General features: G+C 32.3%; 2 protein-coding genes across 2 annotated transcripts; both read left to right on the top strand.

Annotated features, from left to right (window-relative positions):
• Positions 1-512: 512 nt before the first annotated feature.
• On the top strand, positions 513-13,366 carry LOC107902985 (ervatamin-B). Its single transcript, XM_016829068.2, has 2 exons — positions 513-876; positions 12,732-13,366. Exons 1-2 carry the CDS (start codon positions 513-515, stop codon positions 13,316-13,318), a joined length of 951 nt encoding a protein of 316 aa, XP_016684557.2. The 3' UTR covers positions 13,319-13,366.
• A 5,162-nt stretch (positions 13,367-18,528) lies between these two features.
• LOC107902410 (ervatamin-B) lies at positions 18,529-20,820 on the top strand. Its single transcript, XM_016828601.2, has 2 exons — positions 18,529-18,908; positions 20,204-20,820. Exons 1-2 carry the CDS (start codon positions 18,545-18,547, stop codon positions 20,794-20,796), a joined length of 957 nt encoding a protein of 318 aa, XP_016684090.1. The 5' UTR covers positions 18,529-18,544; the 3' UTR covers positions 20,797-20,820.
• The last annotated feature ends 228 nt before the right edge of the window (positions 20,821-21,048 follow it).

Genomic DNA, 21,048 nt, shown 5'->3' with positions numbered 1-21,048 from the left:
ACAATTCTAACAAAATAATAGAGATTAGAAGGTCCAAAAATGAAAATATGTAGTAGTAATTAACATAATGTGAACTTTGGGTGTTTTCCTAAAATCGATTTTCAATTCAAGAGAAAGAAAAATAGAAAATATTGTGAGTAGGGTTCATCAATTAGAAAGATTACAATTTTCTCTTTCATATTATATTGTGAACAGAGTTTTTATTTGTCAAATTTGGATTTTGCTAAGAAAAAAATACTGTTGTTCTATTTTTTAAAAAAAATAGACTTGATTGGCATTTTAGTTGAATTTTCATTAGATGACTTAATTAAAAAAATATTTATTTCAATAATTTTTTTGTAGTATATATATACGTTCATTGAGTGCTAGTTCCTCACAACTTAGCAATTAGAAAAGAAAAAAGCCCTTAAATTAGTGGAGTATCTCTGCTTGTATTGCAAAAAAAAAATAAAATGATGAGTTTAATCCATGTGTTTTTGTTTTTAATTCTTGGGACATTGGTATCTCTTGCCATGTGTCGAACAATTCTTGAAAGCACCATTGTTGACAAACATGAGCAATGGATGGTTGATTTCAGTCGAAAATATGAGAGCCAATTGGAGAAGGAGAAGCGTCTTGATATATTCAAAGACAACTTGGAATATATTGAGAGCTTCAACAATGGCGGAAATAGGAGTTTTAAGCTAGGCCTCAATGAATTTGCAGACATGACACAGGATGAATTCATTGCAACTCACACTGGATACAAGATGCAGAACAATCCCACATGGTTGGAATCAACATCGTTTATGTATGAAAACTACTCAAACGCTCCGAAAAGCTTCAATTGGAGGGACCAAAATGCCGTTACTCCTATTAAGAATCAGGGTAAATATGGTAAGTCTCAATAATACATATAATTAAATTGGTGTTACGAGAATATTTTAATAATTTCACAACTGCCACTACACCAAAACAGGATTTTAGCGGCGTTTCTAGCGGAGTTTGAATAACAAATGCCGCTCCAGATCAATCATTAGCGGCGCTTAACGGAAAATGCCACTGAAGAAAAAGCATTAGCAGCGATTTCTATAAAGCGCCACAAAACCTCGGCCCAACGACGTCGTTTTCAGGGCATTCGGGGATTTAGCGGCGTTTTTGATAAATCGCCGCAAACAAACCTAAGACCAACGACGTCGTTTTCTGAGCATTCGATAATCTAGCGACGTTTTTGAGGAAGCGCCGCTAATGTTTAGTACTTTAGTGGCGTTTCTACGAAAGCTCCGCAAATAAATATAAGCCGAACGACATCGTTCTCTAAGTATTCGGGGTTTTAGCGGCGTTTTGGATAAGCGCCGCCAATAACATAAGCCCAACGCGATCATTTTACTTAGTATTTGGGTGATTTAGCTGCGTTAATTGATAAGCGCCGCAAAATAATTATTTTTCTATTTGTTATTTAATTGATTTATTTATATTAATTATAATTAGAAGTTTTCATTTAAGTTACCATTAAGCTGTTAAAATCGATGCCGACCATATTGCTTTCTCAAAACCCTTAAACTCTAAAAACATAATCTTTAAAACCCTAAACCCCTAAAAATTTCATGTGGATATTGATGTACATGTATATACACATATAGATATATATATATTAATGTAAAAGGTCATATATGTTTATAAAGAATTATGGAAGCAGTACTTAATATTGATTAAAAATTTTTGGGGTTTAAGAGGGTTTAAGGGCTATAGTTTAAGGGGTTTAGGGTTTAAGGTTTAATGTTTAGTACTATATTAATATATTGTAGGTTAAGGTTTAGGCCAGTATGTTATATTGGGTTTGGGATATTTAGTGTTTTAAAGTTTATTGTTTGGAGTTTAGTTTTTATAGTCAGAGTCTTAGTGTTTAATTATGGTTTAAGGGTTAAGTTGGTATTAGGGTTTAAGTAGGGTTAGGGATTTGATAAAAAATATAAAGAAAAGTTATTTTTTAGGGTTTAAACAAGCAATATACGATTCTTTTTAATTACTTTTAATTGTAACTTATAATATATATTTATGGTTTAAATTAAGTTTAGGGTGTTATAGGGTATATTACAGTTTAGGGTTTAGTGTTTTAGGTCAGTGGTTAATGTTTATTATTTAGATTTTGGGTTTATGTTTAGGGTTTAGTTTTTTATAGTTAATGTCTTACTATTTATGGTTCTAAGGGTTTAAGGTTAATAAAAAAGGATAGAAATTAAATTTATTTTAGTGTTTATGCATTAGTGGCGTTTTAGTAAAAAATGCCACAAATATGGATTAGTATGAAAAACGATGCCGTTTTACTCCGTTTTCATGGTGGCGTTTATATAAAAACGCCGCAACTTTGTTTCAGAAATGGCAAAATGTTGCGTTTTGATCAGTGTCCTCAGTGGCGTTTTCAACCGCACGCCACAAAAGGTTAGAAATTCGTGGCTTTTTATAAAACGCGCCGCAAAATTTGTGCCTGATACTGCAAAACGTTACGTTTTATATGTTTTATTTTAGTGGCGTTTGTTTGGAAACGCCACAAGCTTGAATTAAATGTTGGGGAAACGACATTGTTTGATCTTATATTTAGTGGCGCTTTACATGAAACGCCGCAAAATTGTATTTATGTTTATCAAAATGTTGTCGTTTTGTCAATGGTATTAGTGGCGTTTGTTTGGAAACGCAACAAGCTTGAGTTCAATGTTGGGGAAATGACATCGTTTGATCTTATATTTAGTGGCGCTTTACATGGAACGCCACAAAATTGTATTTATGTTTATCGAAATGTTGTCGTTTTGTCAATGGTATTAGTGGTGTTTGTTTGGAAATGCCACAAGCTTGAGTTAAATGTTGGGGAAATGACATCGTTTGATCTTATATTTAGTGGCGCTTTGCTTAACATGCCTCAACATTATTCTAACGTTTATAAAAACGCTGTCGTTTTTTAAATGTTATTAGTGGCGATTTTTTTAACGCCACGAGTTTGAGGTAAGTATTGATGAAGCGACTGCGTTTTGATTTATAGTTAGTGGCGCTTTAATTAAAACGCCGCAAAAATGTTTTAACATTTATCGATACAAGGCCGTGTCGCTGTATTATTAGTGGCGTTTATTCAAAAACGCCACAGGTGTGCGCTATTTGTTGATGAAACGACTGCGTTTCGACTTATAGTTAGTGGCGCTTAATATAAACGCCGCAAAATGGTTAATTTTTTAGATGAAAACGGCGTCATTTTTTTCCATCATTCTGACCAAAATTGGAACCCGATCGTTTTTTTTCATCCGTTATCCCAAAATTCTTTCTCCCTCAGATTTCCCCCAAAATTCTTTCTCCCCCCAAATCCCTAAAATCTCCCCTAATCCCTAACAGCTCCCCAAACCCGACCACCTGGTACTCTGCCGTCTCCTGTGCTGCATCACATTCTCCGTCCGTCTCCGGTGTCGCAACCATCGGTAAGTTCGTCCTTTTAAGCAACTAACTGTTTTTATTTTTATTTTTCCCTTTCCTCTCATCCGGCTTCCAGTGAAGGCTAAAGCGGCTCCTTTCTTTCAGCTACCGACGATTTGAAGCTTCAACTTTCCCAGAAGCTTTTTGGACTCCATCTTCAGTTTTGGCCGATACACTTTCCAAGGTATAAAGCTACTGTTTTGAATCCACTTATTTGGTCTGGTGACTGTCAGTGATTTAATACTTGTTTGGTTGAGTTGAAGCCAATCCATTGTTTATACAGTAGACATGAAAATGGTGATTGCCAATCCATTGTTTGGTTCAGTTCTCGTCCCGCATGTTAAATTGCAAAATAAATTTTTAATATCTTTTTTATATTTTTTAATTTAACATTGAGGAAATAGTTTTTAAACATTTTTTATAGTACTATATAATGTATTTCAAGTAATAACAATAATAACAAGTTTATTTAAATATTAAATTTTATTAATAAATATCAATATCTAATCCAATAACCATTCTGCTCAATTTCAATTTATCATCTACCTAAATATTATAATACAAATTTAGATATGTTTCTGTAATAATTTTTTTAAATTTGTAGATGGTAAAATATGAAAATGTAAGAATGTTTGCAATAATAAATTTTAGTTATAAAGCAATATCTCTACCAATAGGAATGGTAAAATATGAAAATGTAAGAATGCTGTAGATTATATGATACATACACAGGAGGATACTGTTAAAGTAGCAATTCATCATGTAGTGTATATAATATGATTGTTTAATTTGCAAACGTGAAATACTGCAGTGGATGGAACCCAATATTTTCTAAGTATTTGAATTTTTTTTTAAATTGGTAAAGTTTTAAGCTGCCATTTAATGTTTCCAAGTAATATTTGGTTGTGATATCGATAAACTTTTACATATTTGATAGCTAAAATGAAAACATATTTGCTGCTAACTGATCATGGTTCATCTATTGTAGGCAGAATTAATATTTGGTGCAACTTAATACATATCTGACCATTGACATCTGGTTTGCTGCCTGTGTTTTGGCTGAACTATTGTTTCGGCAGGTACATGTTAAAATTTGACAGTTTTTCCCTTATTTATATGCATTCTCCCAAATCAGTTAACAAAATTTATAATTCTCACAGCAGTCTCTATTTGCTGGTGAGAGTGAAGTAGACAAAGTTGAGTGAAATATTAAGGTATGTTTTAGTTCATAACTTAAATCAGTAATAGTTTTATAATGATGTTTAGGGAAAAAATGTTTCTTTTAGGGCTCTTGTTTTGTATATATGTAATTGGTTTTGGATGTTTTCCTTTAGCTTATGTTTCATTTTACTTATTTTACTTTTGCCATGTACTTTTCTGACTTATGTTTTCTGTTATCATCCATCAACGAATGCTATATATGTTGAGAAAAATAGAAGCAATTTAATAAATTGTATTGGGAATTGGATTAAATTTGTTTATTTTAAAATTATTCGAAATTTCTTAACTATACGTTACATTAAAAAACAAATTAATCCACTTTCTTTTCCCATCTAAGTTTCATTGATATCAAATATGCTTATTTGTTGTATACATATTATTCCATATCGCAACTAAATTATTTCGAAAATGAAGGTTATTTATGTCTAAATAATATAAACATTTGGCTAAAAGCTTGTATATAGTTTGCAAATATTTATATGTTTTCCTCCAAAATTTTGGTTTTTCCTTTAGTTGCTATTTTAATCACGGAAATTTACTTTGTTTTGTTTTCTTTTATTTAATTTGAATCATGGAAAAAAATTTCAAACTTTCAATTTTTTTTAAGTTTAATTTTAGATAACTTACAAAAATTTAGTTAAAACTAACATAACATATATAAGTTAATTCAAAGTTATTTTTTATTTGTTTTGAAGTTAAAATTCACATAACATACATAAATTAAAGTTAAAATTCAAATTTATTATATTTTTAATATATTTTTACAATTTCATTTAACTTATTACTAATATATATATTAAATTTATTACTCAAATATGTTACTTAAATACATTACTTACATAACTTAAACAAGTAAGTTTACTTATATGTAAAATTTAAGTATGTTATTACTTACTAAAATTTAAGTAAGTTTACTTATATGTAAAATTTAAGTAAGTTTACTTATATCTAAAATTTAAGTATGTTACTTAAATACATTACTTACTAAAATTTAAGTAAGTTTACTTATATGTAAAATTTAAGTAAGTTTACTTATATGTAAAATTTAAGTATGTTACTTAAAATTATTACTTACTAAAATTTAAGCAAGTTTACTTATATGTAAAATTTAAGTAAGTTTACTTATATGTAAAATTTAAGTATGTTACTTAAAATTATTACTTACTAAAATTTAAGGAAGTTTACATATATGTAAACTTACATAATACATTACTTTTAACTTACATAATACATAACTTATAAAATTTTTTAATATAAACTTACATAATACATAACTTATAATTTTTTTTATATAAACTTACATAACTTACATAACTTACATAAATTAAATAACTTACATATCTTACATATCTTACATAACTTACATAAATTAAATAACTTACATAACTTACATAACTTACATAATACATAACCTTCCTAACTTACATTATTGTTTAATACATAACTTAGTACATAACTTACATAACTCATTTATAGTTATAACTGGCGTTTTGACTAACTCGTGCAAATTTACGTCAACGTCAGACTTCAAGAATTAAGAAATGGACCGGTCTTGGATGAATTTGTCAAGGGTTAGCAACAGTTATCGAAATGGGGTGCAGAGTTTGCTAAATTATGCATTTCAATATGCAAGCCAAGAGAACATGATTCTTTGCCCATGTAAGAAGTGTGTCAACATAAACTGGCATTATCGTGAGGTTGTATACGAGCATCTAATTGTTGATGGGTTTGTTAAGGGTTATAAGCAATGGCTTTTTCATGGAGAATGCCCTAGAAGTACTTCCTCTTCAACGATGGAGGTATCTTATCCTGGTACTGCTTACCATCAGTCTAATAGAGGAGATGACATGGAAGGTATGTTGCGGGATGCATTTAATATGCACAATCATGGTGTGCAATTGTTCCCAGGGGATTTTATTCGATCTGATGATTGTAATATTGGTGGAACTGCTTTTACCGAACCGGGAAGTAGTGTACCTCATGAAGAGCCAAATGGAGAAGCGGCAAAGTTCTACGCTCTACTTAATGACATGAACGAAGAACTGTATGAGGGATCAAAATTTTCAAAAATGGCCTTCTGTGTTCGTCTTTTTCAGTTAAAATGTTTGGGAGGGTGGACCGGAAACTCGTTGACAATGCTATTAGAGTTTTTGAGAGAGATGTTCCCGTTTGCAAAAATCCCTCAGTCATGCAAGGATATGAAGAAAATGATAAAAGATTTAGGCCTTGGGTACAACAAAATCCATAGTTGCCCAAATGACTACATGTTGTATTGGGGCGATCGAAAAAACCAACAGTGCTGTCATGTATGCAGCCAATCCCGTTGGATAAATAGAAACACAGAAGACGGGAACGACGATGAAAATTATGCACAGTCGAGGAAGAAGCCAGTTAAGATTTCGCGGTATTTTCCGTTGATACCAAGGCTTCAAAGGCTTTTCATGTCATCGAAGACAGCGGAGTCAATGACATGGCACCATGATGGACGAACCGATGATGGATTACTAAGGCATCCGGCAGATTCTTTAGCTTGGAAAGCATTTGACAATAAATTTCCAAACTTTGCAAGCGATCCTAGGAGTGTGAGGCTTGGGCTAGCATCTGATGGATTTAATCCTTTCAAGATCATGAGCACTGCCTATAGTACTTGGCCAGTAGTGCTTGTTCCTTACAATCTGCCTCCATGGATTTGCATGAAGCAATCTTCCCTTATCTTATCTATGATTATCCCTGGAGAGAAAAGGTCTGGGAATGATATCGACATTTATTTACAGCCACTTATTGAAAAGTTAAAACAATTATGGGCTGGTGTCGAGACGTACGATGTGCTGAGAAAGGAGAACTTTAATTTACGTGCAGCTTTGATGTGGACCATAAATGACTTTCCTACTTATGCCAATTTATCCAGTTGGAGTACTAAGGGTCGTTATGCGTGTCCTTGTTGTGCTACACAAACATGCTCGCAATGGTTGTACAATGGGAAGAAGTTCTGTTACATGGGGCATCGTCGGTGGTTACCGGAAAATCATAGATTTAGATTTCAGAGTTTTGTATTTGACGGCACTGAAGAGTTCAGAGAAGCTCCTTCCTAGACCAGTGGCTCTAAAATCTTGTTCATGTTGGAAGATATGAATTTCATTTATGGGAAGATGAACCAACCGCCAAACACGCAGAGAAACAGAAGATCAAATGATGAAGCCGATGAAAGCTCCGACGAAGAGGACGATCCTAATGAGGCGGACTTGTGGAAAAAAAGAAGTATTTTTTTAGTTGCCTTATTGGGAGCATCACCTTTTACGACACAATTTTGATGTTATGCACATTGAGAAAAATGTCTGCGAGAACATTGTGAGTACAATTTTGAACGTCGATGGAAAATCAAAAGACAATCTTCAGAGTCGACTTGATTTAGTCCAAATGGGAATTTGGCCTGATCTTCATCCCAATCCACTTCCGAATGGGAAATATCGGTTGCCGCCTTCTATTTTCTCAATGTCCAAGACGGAGAAAGAACTGTTTTACATGGTGTTGAAGGATATAAAGGTTCCGGATGCGTATGCATCAAATATATCTCGATGTGTTAGTGTTAAAGATCGAAGATTATATTCGCTAAAATCACATGACTATCACATCTTGATGTAAGATTTAATGCCAGTTGCTCTACGATGTTGTATGTCCAAGAAGGTGACGTCTTGTATCATTGAACTATCCAACATAATGAAAGCCATTTGTGGCAAAGTTTTGGATGTTCAAGAACTTCAGAAGGTATAGGATCGATCCGCTTTGACTTTATGCAACATGGAGAAAATCTTCCCACCTTCCTTCTTCACCATTATGGTTCACTTGATAATTCATCTCCCGTACGAAGCAATTCTTGGTGGACCCGTTTCCTATCGATGGATGTATCCCATAGAAAGGTCTTAAAGAATTATTTTTAAAATTTTCATTCATTCACCTCAATGCCTTTAGTTACAACTTTTGATAATGTTGTATATTGTGTTTAGGTTCCTATTCAAATTAAAGTCTTACTGCCGCAACAAGCGATATCCAGAAGGATCGATTGCTGAAGGCTACTTGGCAGAGGAATGTATGACCTTCTGCTCGAGATATTTGGAAGATGTCGAAACAAGGTTGAACAGACCAAATAGGAATGCTGGACTCACGGACTATGACTTAGCCGATACTTATTTGTTCCAAAGTTTTGGACAACCAATTGGCAAAGTTGAAATTGCGGAATTAGATAATTTATCGTGGGTACAAGCACATCGATATGTTCTGTTTCACCACGAATCATTGGAACCTTTACGGAAGTAAGTTCTACAAATTTTATAAATATTTATCAAACTAAAAATTATTTATCTTCTAACAAAGATCACATTTTTTAACATAGTGAGTACAAATAAATATTGAGATCTCGTGCGCGCTCCCGAAGAACACAACATCGAGATATCAATAAGTTGTTTACAGAATCTTTTTATGAATGGTTAAGCCAAACGGTATGTGGTTGGAGCTTTCGCTTACAAATTATAATGCTTTCTCATAACATTTTTAATTACTTAGTTTACTTTCCATTCAATAGGTTTGGAATGGGAAGAGCGTAAACGACGAAGTTAAATGGCTCTCCCAAGGTCCAAATCGAGTGGTTAAAAGATATAGTGCGTTCCTCATCAACGGCTTCAGATTTCATACAAAATATCGCGAGAGGTTGAGGAGAACGCAAAATTGTGGAATAGTTGTTAATTCTGCAATTACAAGTTATGCTAGCGCAGGGACAATAATCCTGTCGAGGGAAATGTGGAATATTTCAGACAGCTTACTGACATAATTGAGTTGGATTACTACGGCAAATAGAAAGTTGTCTTATTTCGAGCTGATTGGGTCGATGTTAATACAGCTCGTGGAATCAAGCAAGATCAATTTGGTTTTACAATGGTGAACTTTGACCGATTGATTCACACAGGACAACAACTGATAGATGAGCCGTATGTATTCTCAAGACAAGTCAAACAAGTTTTTTACTCAAAAGATCCAACTGATGAGGGTTGGTACGTTGTACTCCGTAAGATCCCTAGAGACTTGTTTGACATGGGCAGTGGAAGTAGAGATAACATCAACGACAGATCAGAAACTTTGTCATTTCCAGAACAAAACTTAAACGATAATATCCCTAGTACTAGTGCACAATTTCAATGGGTTCGTCAGGATACGGATGAAGATATTTACGAATAATGATGTAGTAAGATTTTACGATTGTTTAATTATATGTAACTTACATTAGTATTAAATCTTGGTCTTATTATATAACTCAACTATTTTATATGTGCTGTTATTGTTGTAATTAGTTATTAAGTTTAATTACATTTTATGTGTATTGCAAATAAAATGCCTAGAAGAAAAATTATAAGGGAAAGCATTGTTCAAAATGATCCAAAATCGACAGAAACAAATAGTACTGAACAACAGACAGCAATTGGATCTTCGAATGTTCCGATTACACACGAGGATCCTACGGAAGTTCAAAGTAACTTACATTAATTCCATGCGTGTTGACTTATAATTGATTTATTTTTCAAATTCTTATATTATAATATACCATTTGTAGCTGAAAATGGTGGGACGCGTAGAGGTCGAGGACGTGCGATACTTAGAGAGTTATACGAGTTAGATCCAGTCGAGCGTGTCAAGGTATGCAGAAACAGTTTTGGTCAGCCTGTTGGATCAGAAGCTCGACTTTTAGCAGGATACATGGGCATTTTAGCACGAAATCCGAATATGTTGCCTATCAACTACGAGTCATGGCGTCAAATGCCCGATAGCAACAAAAACCAAGCCCTCGATAATATTAAGGTAACAAAATGTTAATGTCATAACCAATTATGGGAAATAGTTTCATTTATATTTACTTTATTAACTTGTATTTTTTTGTAGGCGAGGTTTGCTTTAGAGGTCTCCGATGCTTATGTAAAGAAGGCATTGGGAAAAAGATGGAGAGACAATAAAAGTACTTTGAAGAAAAATTATTATAAGAAAAAAACCACCCTCGATGAGAAATTGCAAAATGTCCCGCCGGGTATGTTGAGGTACCAATGGGAAGATGCGGTTAGATTTTGGCATTCTCAGAAAGGTGAGGTACGACGTACTTCCAAACTATTGTAATTATTTTGGTTTATAGTATTTACTATTTACGTACTAAAAATTTTATAACGTAGGATCGTGAACGAGTTGGAAAAAGCAGCCGGCAGCAACAAAAATTCACTCACACAGCCGGATCGAGAAGTTTTTCATGTGTAGCTGAGGCGGAGGTATTTTTAATTTTTTAATATTCTCAAATGTGTATAAATTTATATTAAATAATATTTTTACTACTATATTATAGGAACGGTCGTCCGGTCAAAAAGTTGGACGCCTACAACTTTTTGAAATTACAAATAAGAAGAAAGATGGATCTGCTATGACTCCTGAAGCTGGTGAAATTATGGTACGTTTACTTAATACGATTTCACTTGTTTTAGTTATTTATAGTGTTTTTATCTAATGGTTTAATTCATTGCATGTAATGCGACTATTGTTATATTGCATTTTTTTTACTATATATTGCATTCCTAACTATGTGATTTATTTATTAGGAAAAACTAAAGGAAAAAAAGACGAAGTACGAAGCGATTGCTTCTAGTGATAGTTCTGTTCATCTTGAAGACATTGATAACCGGATTATTACTGAAGTTTTGGGTCCTGAAAAGTATGGTCGGGTTCAATTTCAAGGATATTTTATCAGCCCAACCCAATATTTTGGATCCAGCTCGCACCAATACTTGGCTTCGGGAAGTCAATCTCAAGCTGAAGTTCAGAGGTTAAAAGACCAGATGGCTCAGATGCAAGCGACCACATTTGAGGTTCAAAGGAAATATGAAGAACTTCAGCAGCAACTTAAAGCAGAGGCTACAGCGAGAGAAGCAGAGGCCGCAGCGAGAGAAGTAGCGAGAGAAGCAGCAATAGAAGCAGAGGTTCAAAAGAAATATGAAGAACTATAGCTACGACTTCAAAAAGATGCGGCATCGAGAGAAACAGAGCAGAGAAAAAGTACGACGAACTTCAACAGCAGCTTCAGATTATGATGAAGATGTTTCAGTAGTCGCAACTTCCGTTGTCATAGTGTATGTTGCATAAATACTTTTAATGCTTTTGTAAAGAAAAGTATGAATTCACTTTTATTTATCAATTAATATTATTTTAGTCATTTAATTTGAAATATTATATAAATTTATTGTTTTTGGTTAGTTTAGATTTGGTTGCTTTTGATTTGCTGTTGCAGGAGGGCTGAAAAAAATAAAAAATTTAATTTTAAAAAAAAAATCCAAAATTAGTGGTGTTTTTTAAAAAAGCGCCGCTAAAAGTCATATCAAAACAGTGGCGTTTGTGAAATAAGCGCCGCTAAAGAACACTACTTTTAGCGGCGTTTTTGAAGAAGCGCCGCTATAGAACATTACTTTTAGAGGCGTTTTCTTCCAAAGCGCCGCTAAAGAACATGAGCTTTAGCGGCGTTTTTTTCTAAGCGCCGCTAAAGAACATGATCTTTAGCGGCATTTTTTCCTAAGCGCCGCTAAAGAACATGATCTTTAGCGGCGTTTTTTTCTAAGCGCTGCTAAAGAACATGATCTTTAGGGGCGTTTTTTTAAAGCGCCGCTAAAGAACATGATCTTTAGGGGCTTTTTTCTAAGCGCCGCTAAAGAACATTATCTTTAGTGGCGTTTTTTTAAGCGCCGCTAAAGAACATGATCTTTAGCGGCGTTTCTTTATGTAAGCACCGCAATAGTTAGCGACGTTGTCGTTAGCTGCATTTTTTGTGGCGCTTGTAGAAGCGCCGAAAATGGAGTTAGTGGCGTTAAAAAGCGCCGCTAAAGACCTAAAAAACCGCCGCTAAAAACCTGTTCTGCTGTAGTGTGCGTTAGTTTTCAGTTGATAGGTAACACTAAAATTAATTAAAAATTTAAAATAATTATATATACTGCTCCCCCGAGCATTTATTTATTCACTAATACTTGAAAAGGGTTATTTGTTGGTTTACTTTGCAGGATGTTGTTGGGCATTTTCAGCAGTGGCAGCCGTTGAAAGGTTAATCAAAATCAAAACTGGTAAATTAATCCCATTATCTGAGCAACAACTATTGGATTGCAGTAGAAATGGAGGAAACCAAGGTTGCAAAGGAGGATGGATGATGAATGCTTTCGATTACATTAGCCAAAACCAAGGAATAACCACTGAAAAAAGGTACCCATATCAACAAATGCAAAAAACTTGCGACACACAGATAAACAAAGTTGCCACCATCAGTGGCTATCGAATGGTACCGGAAAACGACGAAGAAGCATTGCTTAAGGCCGTCGCGAATCAACCGGTCTCGGTTGCACTTGAAGGCCATGGACAAGACTTTCAGTTTTACAATGGTGGAGTGTTTACAGGAGATTGTGGAAATTCTCTCACCCATGCAGTCACCATTGTTGGATATGGGACAAGTAAAAAAGGTTTAAACTATTTGCTGATTAAGAATTCATGGGGACAAAGTTGGGGTGAAAATGGGTATATGAAGATTCAAAGGAATGTGGAAGGGCAAGGTGGCTTATGTGGTATCGCCATGAAAGCTTCGTATCCAACTGCATAAGTTCATATTACTACAATTAGTTAGCCGTGTCAAATGGTCTAAGATATATGTTGTGTTTTTCTTCCTTTCATATGGTGTTGATGTTTGTGGTTTGTTTGGAACTATGAGTCCTGCACTCTTGCCAACCTTTTATCTATATAATGAATAAATGATTATTTATTTACAAATATCGTATCACCTTCGATCTTTTCTGCTATCAATATATCCACAATTCTTCCAAATCTCTCACATCTTATTTCAATCCAATATCTGCCAACATTTGGAGCTAAAATCTCTAACATACAGAGATTACAATTAAATTTTATATCACAATTATACGCATCTCACATTCATTAAATTTATTTGAATAAAATAACATCATAAATGCGAAGTAAGCCAATTTTTAAAAATTGACTTTACAAAATTATGAAATATCTACATAAAATGCCAATTGTATAGCCCAATATTTGCCCAACCCATCACAAAATTAAACCAAACCCAATACAACCCAAAAACCTCACTAACCTACCCAATAACACACTAGCCCAATCAGCCCCATAACCAACCCAAACCCAACAAACCAAATAAAAAAAATTCAGCCCAAATCAGAAAATAAAGAAAAGAGAGAAAGGTAACCCTAACCCTAGGTGCGGCGCACCTAAGGTCCTCTTTTATAGCTGCCGCCTCTGTCACCACCAACTTTGCCACCACTTGCCTCCACCACTCTATGTCTGCAAAAGAAGACAAAAAAGGACAGCAAAGAAAAACACCAAAAATGAAATTCTTTTTTTTTTCTTTGGATTTTGGGCTATATAAAAGCCCTATGGTCATTGTAAACAGGGGGGAGGATTTTGATGTTTTTTTGGAGATTTCAAAGGGAAGAATCGGTTGTATTTTGGGGGGACCCCTTTTTTTTTTCCTCTTCTCTCTTTCAATTTCTTAACCAAAAGCAAACAATTGATATCCGAAATACTACAATCTTAACATCAAAAGGCAGAGATTCGAACACCCAAAAATCAGTAAATCAACAAGTCAAAAATCAGAACCGGAAACTTAAGGTGGTTGTGAATCTATTCTTGTTTTGTCTTTTGTTCTATTTTCCCATATATATATATATATACTAAAAAAATATAAAAATAACAACATAATATAAACATAAAAAAATAAAAAAAATATTTTTTTACCTTTTCCGGCCACAACGTGCGGTGGCCGGCGCCGGCGCCGGCGAGCCTCCGGTGGCCGTCCGGTGACCGGCCCCTCCGGCCGGATTTTCTTTCCCCCCTCCCTTCTCTCTCCCTTCTCTCTTCCCTCTCTCTTTTTTTTTTCTTTCCCTCTCCCCAAATGATTTTTTTGGTTAGTTTAGGCCTTATATAGCCCTCCAAAACGACGTCGTTTTGGGGGCTACACTTAAGCCCCAAAACGACGTCGTTTTGGCCATGCCCGACCCATCCGACCCGACCCGCTAGAGGATCCGCGTGTTCTCATTTGAATGGGATATTTATGCGCGCAGTCCTTCCGCTTTTTCAGGGTTTTGCAATTAAGTCATTTTCTTTTTTCCAATTTGGCCCCATAATTTCTCGCGCTTTTTGATTTAGTCCCCGCTAATGTGCTGCGTTTTAATGGAATGGAATAATTGTTGTTTCGGTCCCCCTATGTTTTGTGCGCGCTCAAATAAGCCCATTTCTCTTCATTTCCTTTCACATTTGCCCCACAACTTTGTTTTTAATTCAATTTTAGTCCTTTTTTTTCGTTTATTTTTATATCTTTATTAAATATCCTTGTTATTTTTATATTATTAGTATTATTAGTATTAGTATTATTATTATGTATTAGTATATATTTTTATTATGTACGTGTATACATATATATATTTTCATATTTAATATTTTTATTTCATTTTTATTCTAATATTTTATTAATCTTATGTTTGTTTCTTTTATATTCCAATGTTATCATTATTATTATTATTATTATTATTTTTATTAGTTTATGTTTTGTTATATATCTATATATTTATAATACGTATATATACTTGACATATTTGTATATACCTCGGTAATATTATTACTAGTTTTTAATATACGCATATATTACCTAAATATTTTAGTATTATGTATATTCTTCATGTATTATATATGTGTCCTTAATACTATACTTTATTTGTGTCATGTTTTTTTTTGTCGTATTATTATATTTTAATATTATATTATATAATTATATATACATATATCTTTTATATATATTATCATTGTATATATTTTATTATTATTAGTTATATTTTACACTATTATATATATTTTTCTAATATTATATTATATATACTGTTGTTTATATATACATGTGTATGTATTTATGTAGTGTAGAAAATAGTTTTATTATCATTCTTATCATTTCTAAGGTATGCATATACTATATATGTTCTACGTATGTTATATGGATTCTTAATATCGCTAAATATATATGTCATCATCTTATATATTATTTATATTAAAATATTTTAATATTCATAATTTCAAATTGTTGATACATTTTTATAATATATTTACGTACATACTTTTCATTTATTATAAATATACTTTTTATATTTTTATATCTCATATTTTTATGTATACATAGGTATAAGCATAAATACATACATCTTAATTCATATATATGTATATATACGTACTTATACATACTTAAATATATTTTTCATATTTCATAATTTTTATATACTTACATATATTTATGCATATTTTACATCATATACATACTTATATATATTCTTTATATTCTTAAAAATGCTTTTTGTATACTTCACATATTTTATAATTCACATACATATATTTTATATTATCACAATTTGTAAATATATATAAACACATATTTACATTTTTATTTTTATAATACCTACCGACTTTTTATATATGTATATATTTATCTATGTTTTCATATTCTATAATTTATATGCGTTTCTTATTTTATGGCTAAAAATTATACATGTATATACATTTTTACATAATTGTATTTATCGTCATCATTGTTATTTGGTGTTTGTTTATTTATCCATGTACACTTGTGCTTTTTCTAAAATGTTAGTTCTATTTATTTATTTGTATGCTTTATTTATGTAATCGCCTCGTCATTTCATTTTTGCCTATTGTATTGTTCTTACTCACTTTACTTTGCTTACCTTGTCGTATTCGTTATTGTTTTGTCAAGCATTAACACCAAGCATCAAAAGGAAATTTTTCTAAATAAGGCAATATTTCGCATTTGGAAAATCGAGAAAACGTGCCCTAACGTGCTGGGTTTCGATTTCTCGTTCGACTAAATAGCCAAATATCCTCTTAAAGCTTCAAAGTGTGGTTTCATTAAACTATAAGGTGATCTTGGTTTCGATGGTTTAGAGTATCGTGTCCTAACGTGCTGGATGTGATATTCCTTCGGAACAAGAGAATCTTATATTTCAATTCACGTTATCAGAGTTTCTTTTAAGGATCGTATTTTTAAAACTCTTCAAATTTTCAATTTTCGACACTAAGACACTAATTAATCAACTAGGTACCAATTTTGGGCGTATCGAGGGTGCTAATCCTTCCTCGTGCGTAACCGACTCCCGAACTCATTTTTCTGAATTTCGTAGACCAAAATCGTTGTTTAAATAAAATTAAATCATTTATTAAAAACAACCACTTTTTGAGGTGACCCGATCACACCTCGTCAAAAAGGGATTGGTGGCGACTCCCGTTTTCATTCTTTTTTTAAAATCCAAGTCGACCCCGTTTTCATCAAAAAAATGGTGTCAACACCAATCAAAGTCAATAATTTAATTGCCTAACTTAAGAAATATATAAATTAAATGCAAACCAACCATTTTTTTAAGATACAAAATTTAATAAAGTAAAATTTGTTTAGTCAAGAGCAAAATAAAATACAAAAGCGTACTTAAATCTATCGATTTTATGAGATCTTTGAATTTTGTAGTTTTAATCTTTTAAATTAGTAGATAAGTAATTTAAAAAAGTTAAATCTACTTTAATTCCTAATCAGCCCAGTATTAGTTAGAAATTAATATTTGATTCATATTTTATTTAATAATTAAAGCTCAATAAATTTTAATTAAATTAGATCACTTTTAATTTAGATTAACTTTCTTAGGTGGATATTTTTCCAACAATCCTTTTCTCCTTTAAAATATCTCTTCACTTGTGTGATATTTTAATCGTACATAGTGGGGAAGTTGGAAGGTTGATAGTGAAATCCAAGTGAAGTGTTTGCATGCAGCAATACAACTGGAAAACAGCAATGAAGGGATGAATATTTAACTCTGGTTTAATAAGTTTTTCTCTCAGTTCCTCCTCAAATTACGTGTTAACCTATGTTTAAAATAATTGTAGGCGAAGGTAATGAGATTTCCCCTTATCAATTGCAACACTTTAATCAAATTGGTTTTATTTTTTTTAAAAAAAATCATTTTAAGAACAAGTTTTTACAATTTATTTTTGAGTTTAAAAAAAATATAAAAATCACAACTGTCTACAAGAAATTGAGTAAGCTCGTCCCTCTAAAAAATTTGTGCAATTTAATCCATGTCAATTTTGAATGTCAGCAACTATGAATAATGGGTAAACTAAAAATATAGTCATCCAACTATGCACTTGGTTCTATTTTGGTCACCCACCTATTAATTTTTTTTATTTAGTCACTTGATTTTTTTAAATTAAATATTTCAATCACTCACTTATTAGTTATCGTCAACTCAGTAATGAAAGTCAAATGTGGACTTTTTATTGGTCTAATAACAATGTCTAAATGTTGAGGGTTAAAGTTATTATTATGCCAATTAGCCGGCTGGTGATAGAAAATGACCAAAATTGAATAGTCGAGCGATTATTTTATAAATTTTCATAGTTGAGCAACCAAAAACGAAATTTATTAATAATTTGGTGACATTATGCAATTTACCCTTAACATAATGGGAGTGTTGAATTTTTTCAACTCAAGGAAGAAAAACAAATACAAACAAACTTGTAGTAGGGTTAATCAATTAAAAATATTTATTTAAATCAAATATTTTATTGGCCTTTTATTTGGATTTTTCATAAGATGAATTAATTAAAAATAGTTATTTTAATCAAATTTTGTAGTATATATAGATTCATTGAGTGCTAGATCTTTCAATTAGCGTAGTATCTCTGCCAAACAATGATGAGTTTAATCCATGTTTTTCTGTTTTTAATTTTTGGGACATTGGCATCTCTTGCCATGTCCCGAACAATCCATGAAACCTTCATTGTTGACAAACATGAGCAATGGATGGTTGATTATAATCGAAAATATGAGAGCAAATTAGAGAAGGAGAAGCGTCTTAATATATTCAAGGAAAACTTGGAATATATTGAGAGCTTCAACAATGGCGGAAATAGGAGTTTTAAGTTAAGTCTCAATGAATTTGCAGACATGACACAAGATGAATTCATTGCAGCTCATACCGGATACAAGATGCAAGGCAATCCCACACTGTCCGAATCAACATCTTTTATGTATCAAAACGTCTCAGATGTTCCAACAAACTTGGATTGGAGGGCCCAAGGTGCTGTCACTCCTGTTAAGTTTCAAGGTCAATGTGGTAAGTCTCAATTTACATACAACCATTTATTAAGTTAACGTTACAAATCAATCGAACACAAATGCAGTCGAAATTAATTAAAAAGTCATCTTTTTACAATCTAACTTGTATTGTTATAAGAGTTTTTTTGTATATAAAATCATTAAAAGTACCGATTTAAGCTTAAAGCATTAGTTTTTAAACCTTTAATTTTATTATTTTAATTAAAATTTTATTTAATTTTTATATAAAATTTTAGTTAATATATTTTTTACATAAATATCTTTCATCGACATCATAGATATCTCATAATCTAATGTATATATATGTAGGGAATTCACTTATATTACTATAAAACTAAGAGTGAGTTTGGATGGGTGGTGCGTTTACCTACCATTACTATAAAAACAACAGTGACGGTAAGATTAGATACTGTAGCGATACTGTAGTATGAGACAAAAAGTAAGTTAAACACACAGCACCCAATCACCCATTTAAACCCACCCTAAGTTAATTTTACATCATTGTAGAAAAGAAATAATTATCTGCAATATATTTGCTTAATTCAACATCATATGTGATGTTGTATTAACATAAATAATATTAGTCAAGGTTTAAGTAAATTAAAAATGTCAAATTATTTAATTAATATACAAATCTTTCAATCCTTCGATATATTTTGAAAAAAAATTAATTTTTTAAATGATATGATAGAAATATTAGATCGATTCCAAATTAAAACATATATCATATAAAGTGGTAAGAAAATGCAAACTTACTTTAACATTGATGTATAATTATAATATTTAAAAAAAGTATTTTTAAATAAAAGAGGTAAAAGTTTATGGAGACTCTTATATTAGGAGTCGAATTGCATGTTGTCCTCTCTACTCAAAATATGGGCAAATGAATCCTCGCACGTTAATCAAATAGCAAACTCGTCTCTTAAAAATTTCATTCATTTTTATTATGAAAAATTGGTCTTTATATATCAACACACATGGCAAGCCATGTGTCATTATTTGGTTATTTTGTCAGTCACGACAGTTTTTAATAGTACAAATGAATTAATTTTTAAACACAAAAAACTTATTTACTTTTTAATTCAATATATAAAAATTAATTTTGCTCAATAAGACTTATTTACTTTTTAACAACCACGTGTAACTATTTGATTTTTCCGTACAATATGTTAGTATGCTAACCCAACTCCTATAAAATATTTTATAAATATTGCTCAGCCAAGAAGCATTCATTTATTTTTTTCAGTAATTGTTTTATACTTAACAAAGGGTTATTGTTGGTTTACTTCGCAGGATGTTGTTGGGCATTTTCAGCAGTGGCAGCCATTGAAGGGATAGTCCAAATCAAAACTGGTAGTTTAATCTCATTATCTGAACAACAATTGTTGGATTGCAGCACAGATGGAGGAAACAGAGGTTGCGATGGTGGACAAATGGTAAATGCTTTCGAATACGTTATCCGAAACCAAGGAATAACTACTGAAGAAAGCTACCCATATCAAGAAACGCAAGAAACTTGCGACACTGAGAAACAGATAAACAAAGTCGCCACCATCAATGAATATCAAATGGTGCCTGAAAACGACGAAGAAGCGTTGCTTATGGTCGTCGCAAATCAACCTGTCTCAGTTGCAATCGAAGGCCATGGACAAGACTTTCGGTTTTACAGCGGGGGAGTGTTTACCGGAGATTGTGGCAATGCTCTCTCCCATGCAGTCACCGTTGTCGGATACGGAACAAGTGAAGAAGGTTTAAACTACTGGCTGGTTAAGAATTCATGGGGAGAAACTTGGGGTGAAAATGGATATATTAGGATTCAAAGGGACGCGAATACACCAGGTGGCTTATGTGGTATCGCCATGAAAGCTTCGTATCCCGTTATGTAAGTTCATATAATGGACATTTCTCTACCTATATATATATATGTGGTTGTACTGCTTGACTAATTTTCGAGCATACTGATAGGTAAGTTACGATTATTAATTAGCAGTGTTAAATGGTCTAAGATATGTGTTGTATTTTTTCTTTTTACTAAAATGCCATTTCATTACTTCGGGAGGACGAAGTTTACAAAGATTAATATATATTAGATTTTATTAAATCTCATAAAGGATGACAAACCAAATTAGAGAAAAAAA

The sequence above is a fragment of the Gossypium hirsutum genome, chromosome D05, assembly GCF_007990345.1.
Source record: "Gossypium hirsutum isolate 1008001.06 chromosome D05, Gossypium_hirsutum_v2.1, whole genome shotgun sequence".
NCBI classification, from domain to species: domain Eukaryota; kingdom Viridiplantae; phylum Streptophyta; class Magnoliopsida; order Malvales; family Malvaceae; genus Gossypium; species Gossypium hirsutum.
The sequence above is the reverse complement of the archived record's forward strand: the minus strand, read 5'-3'. Positions and strand labels throughout refer to the sequence as shown.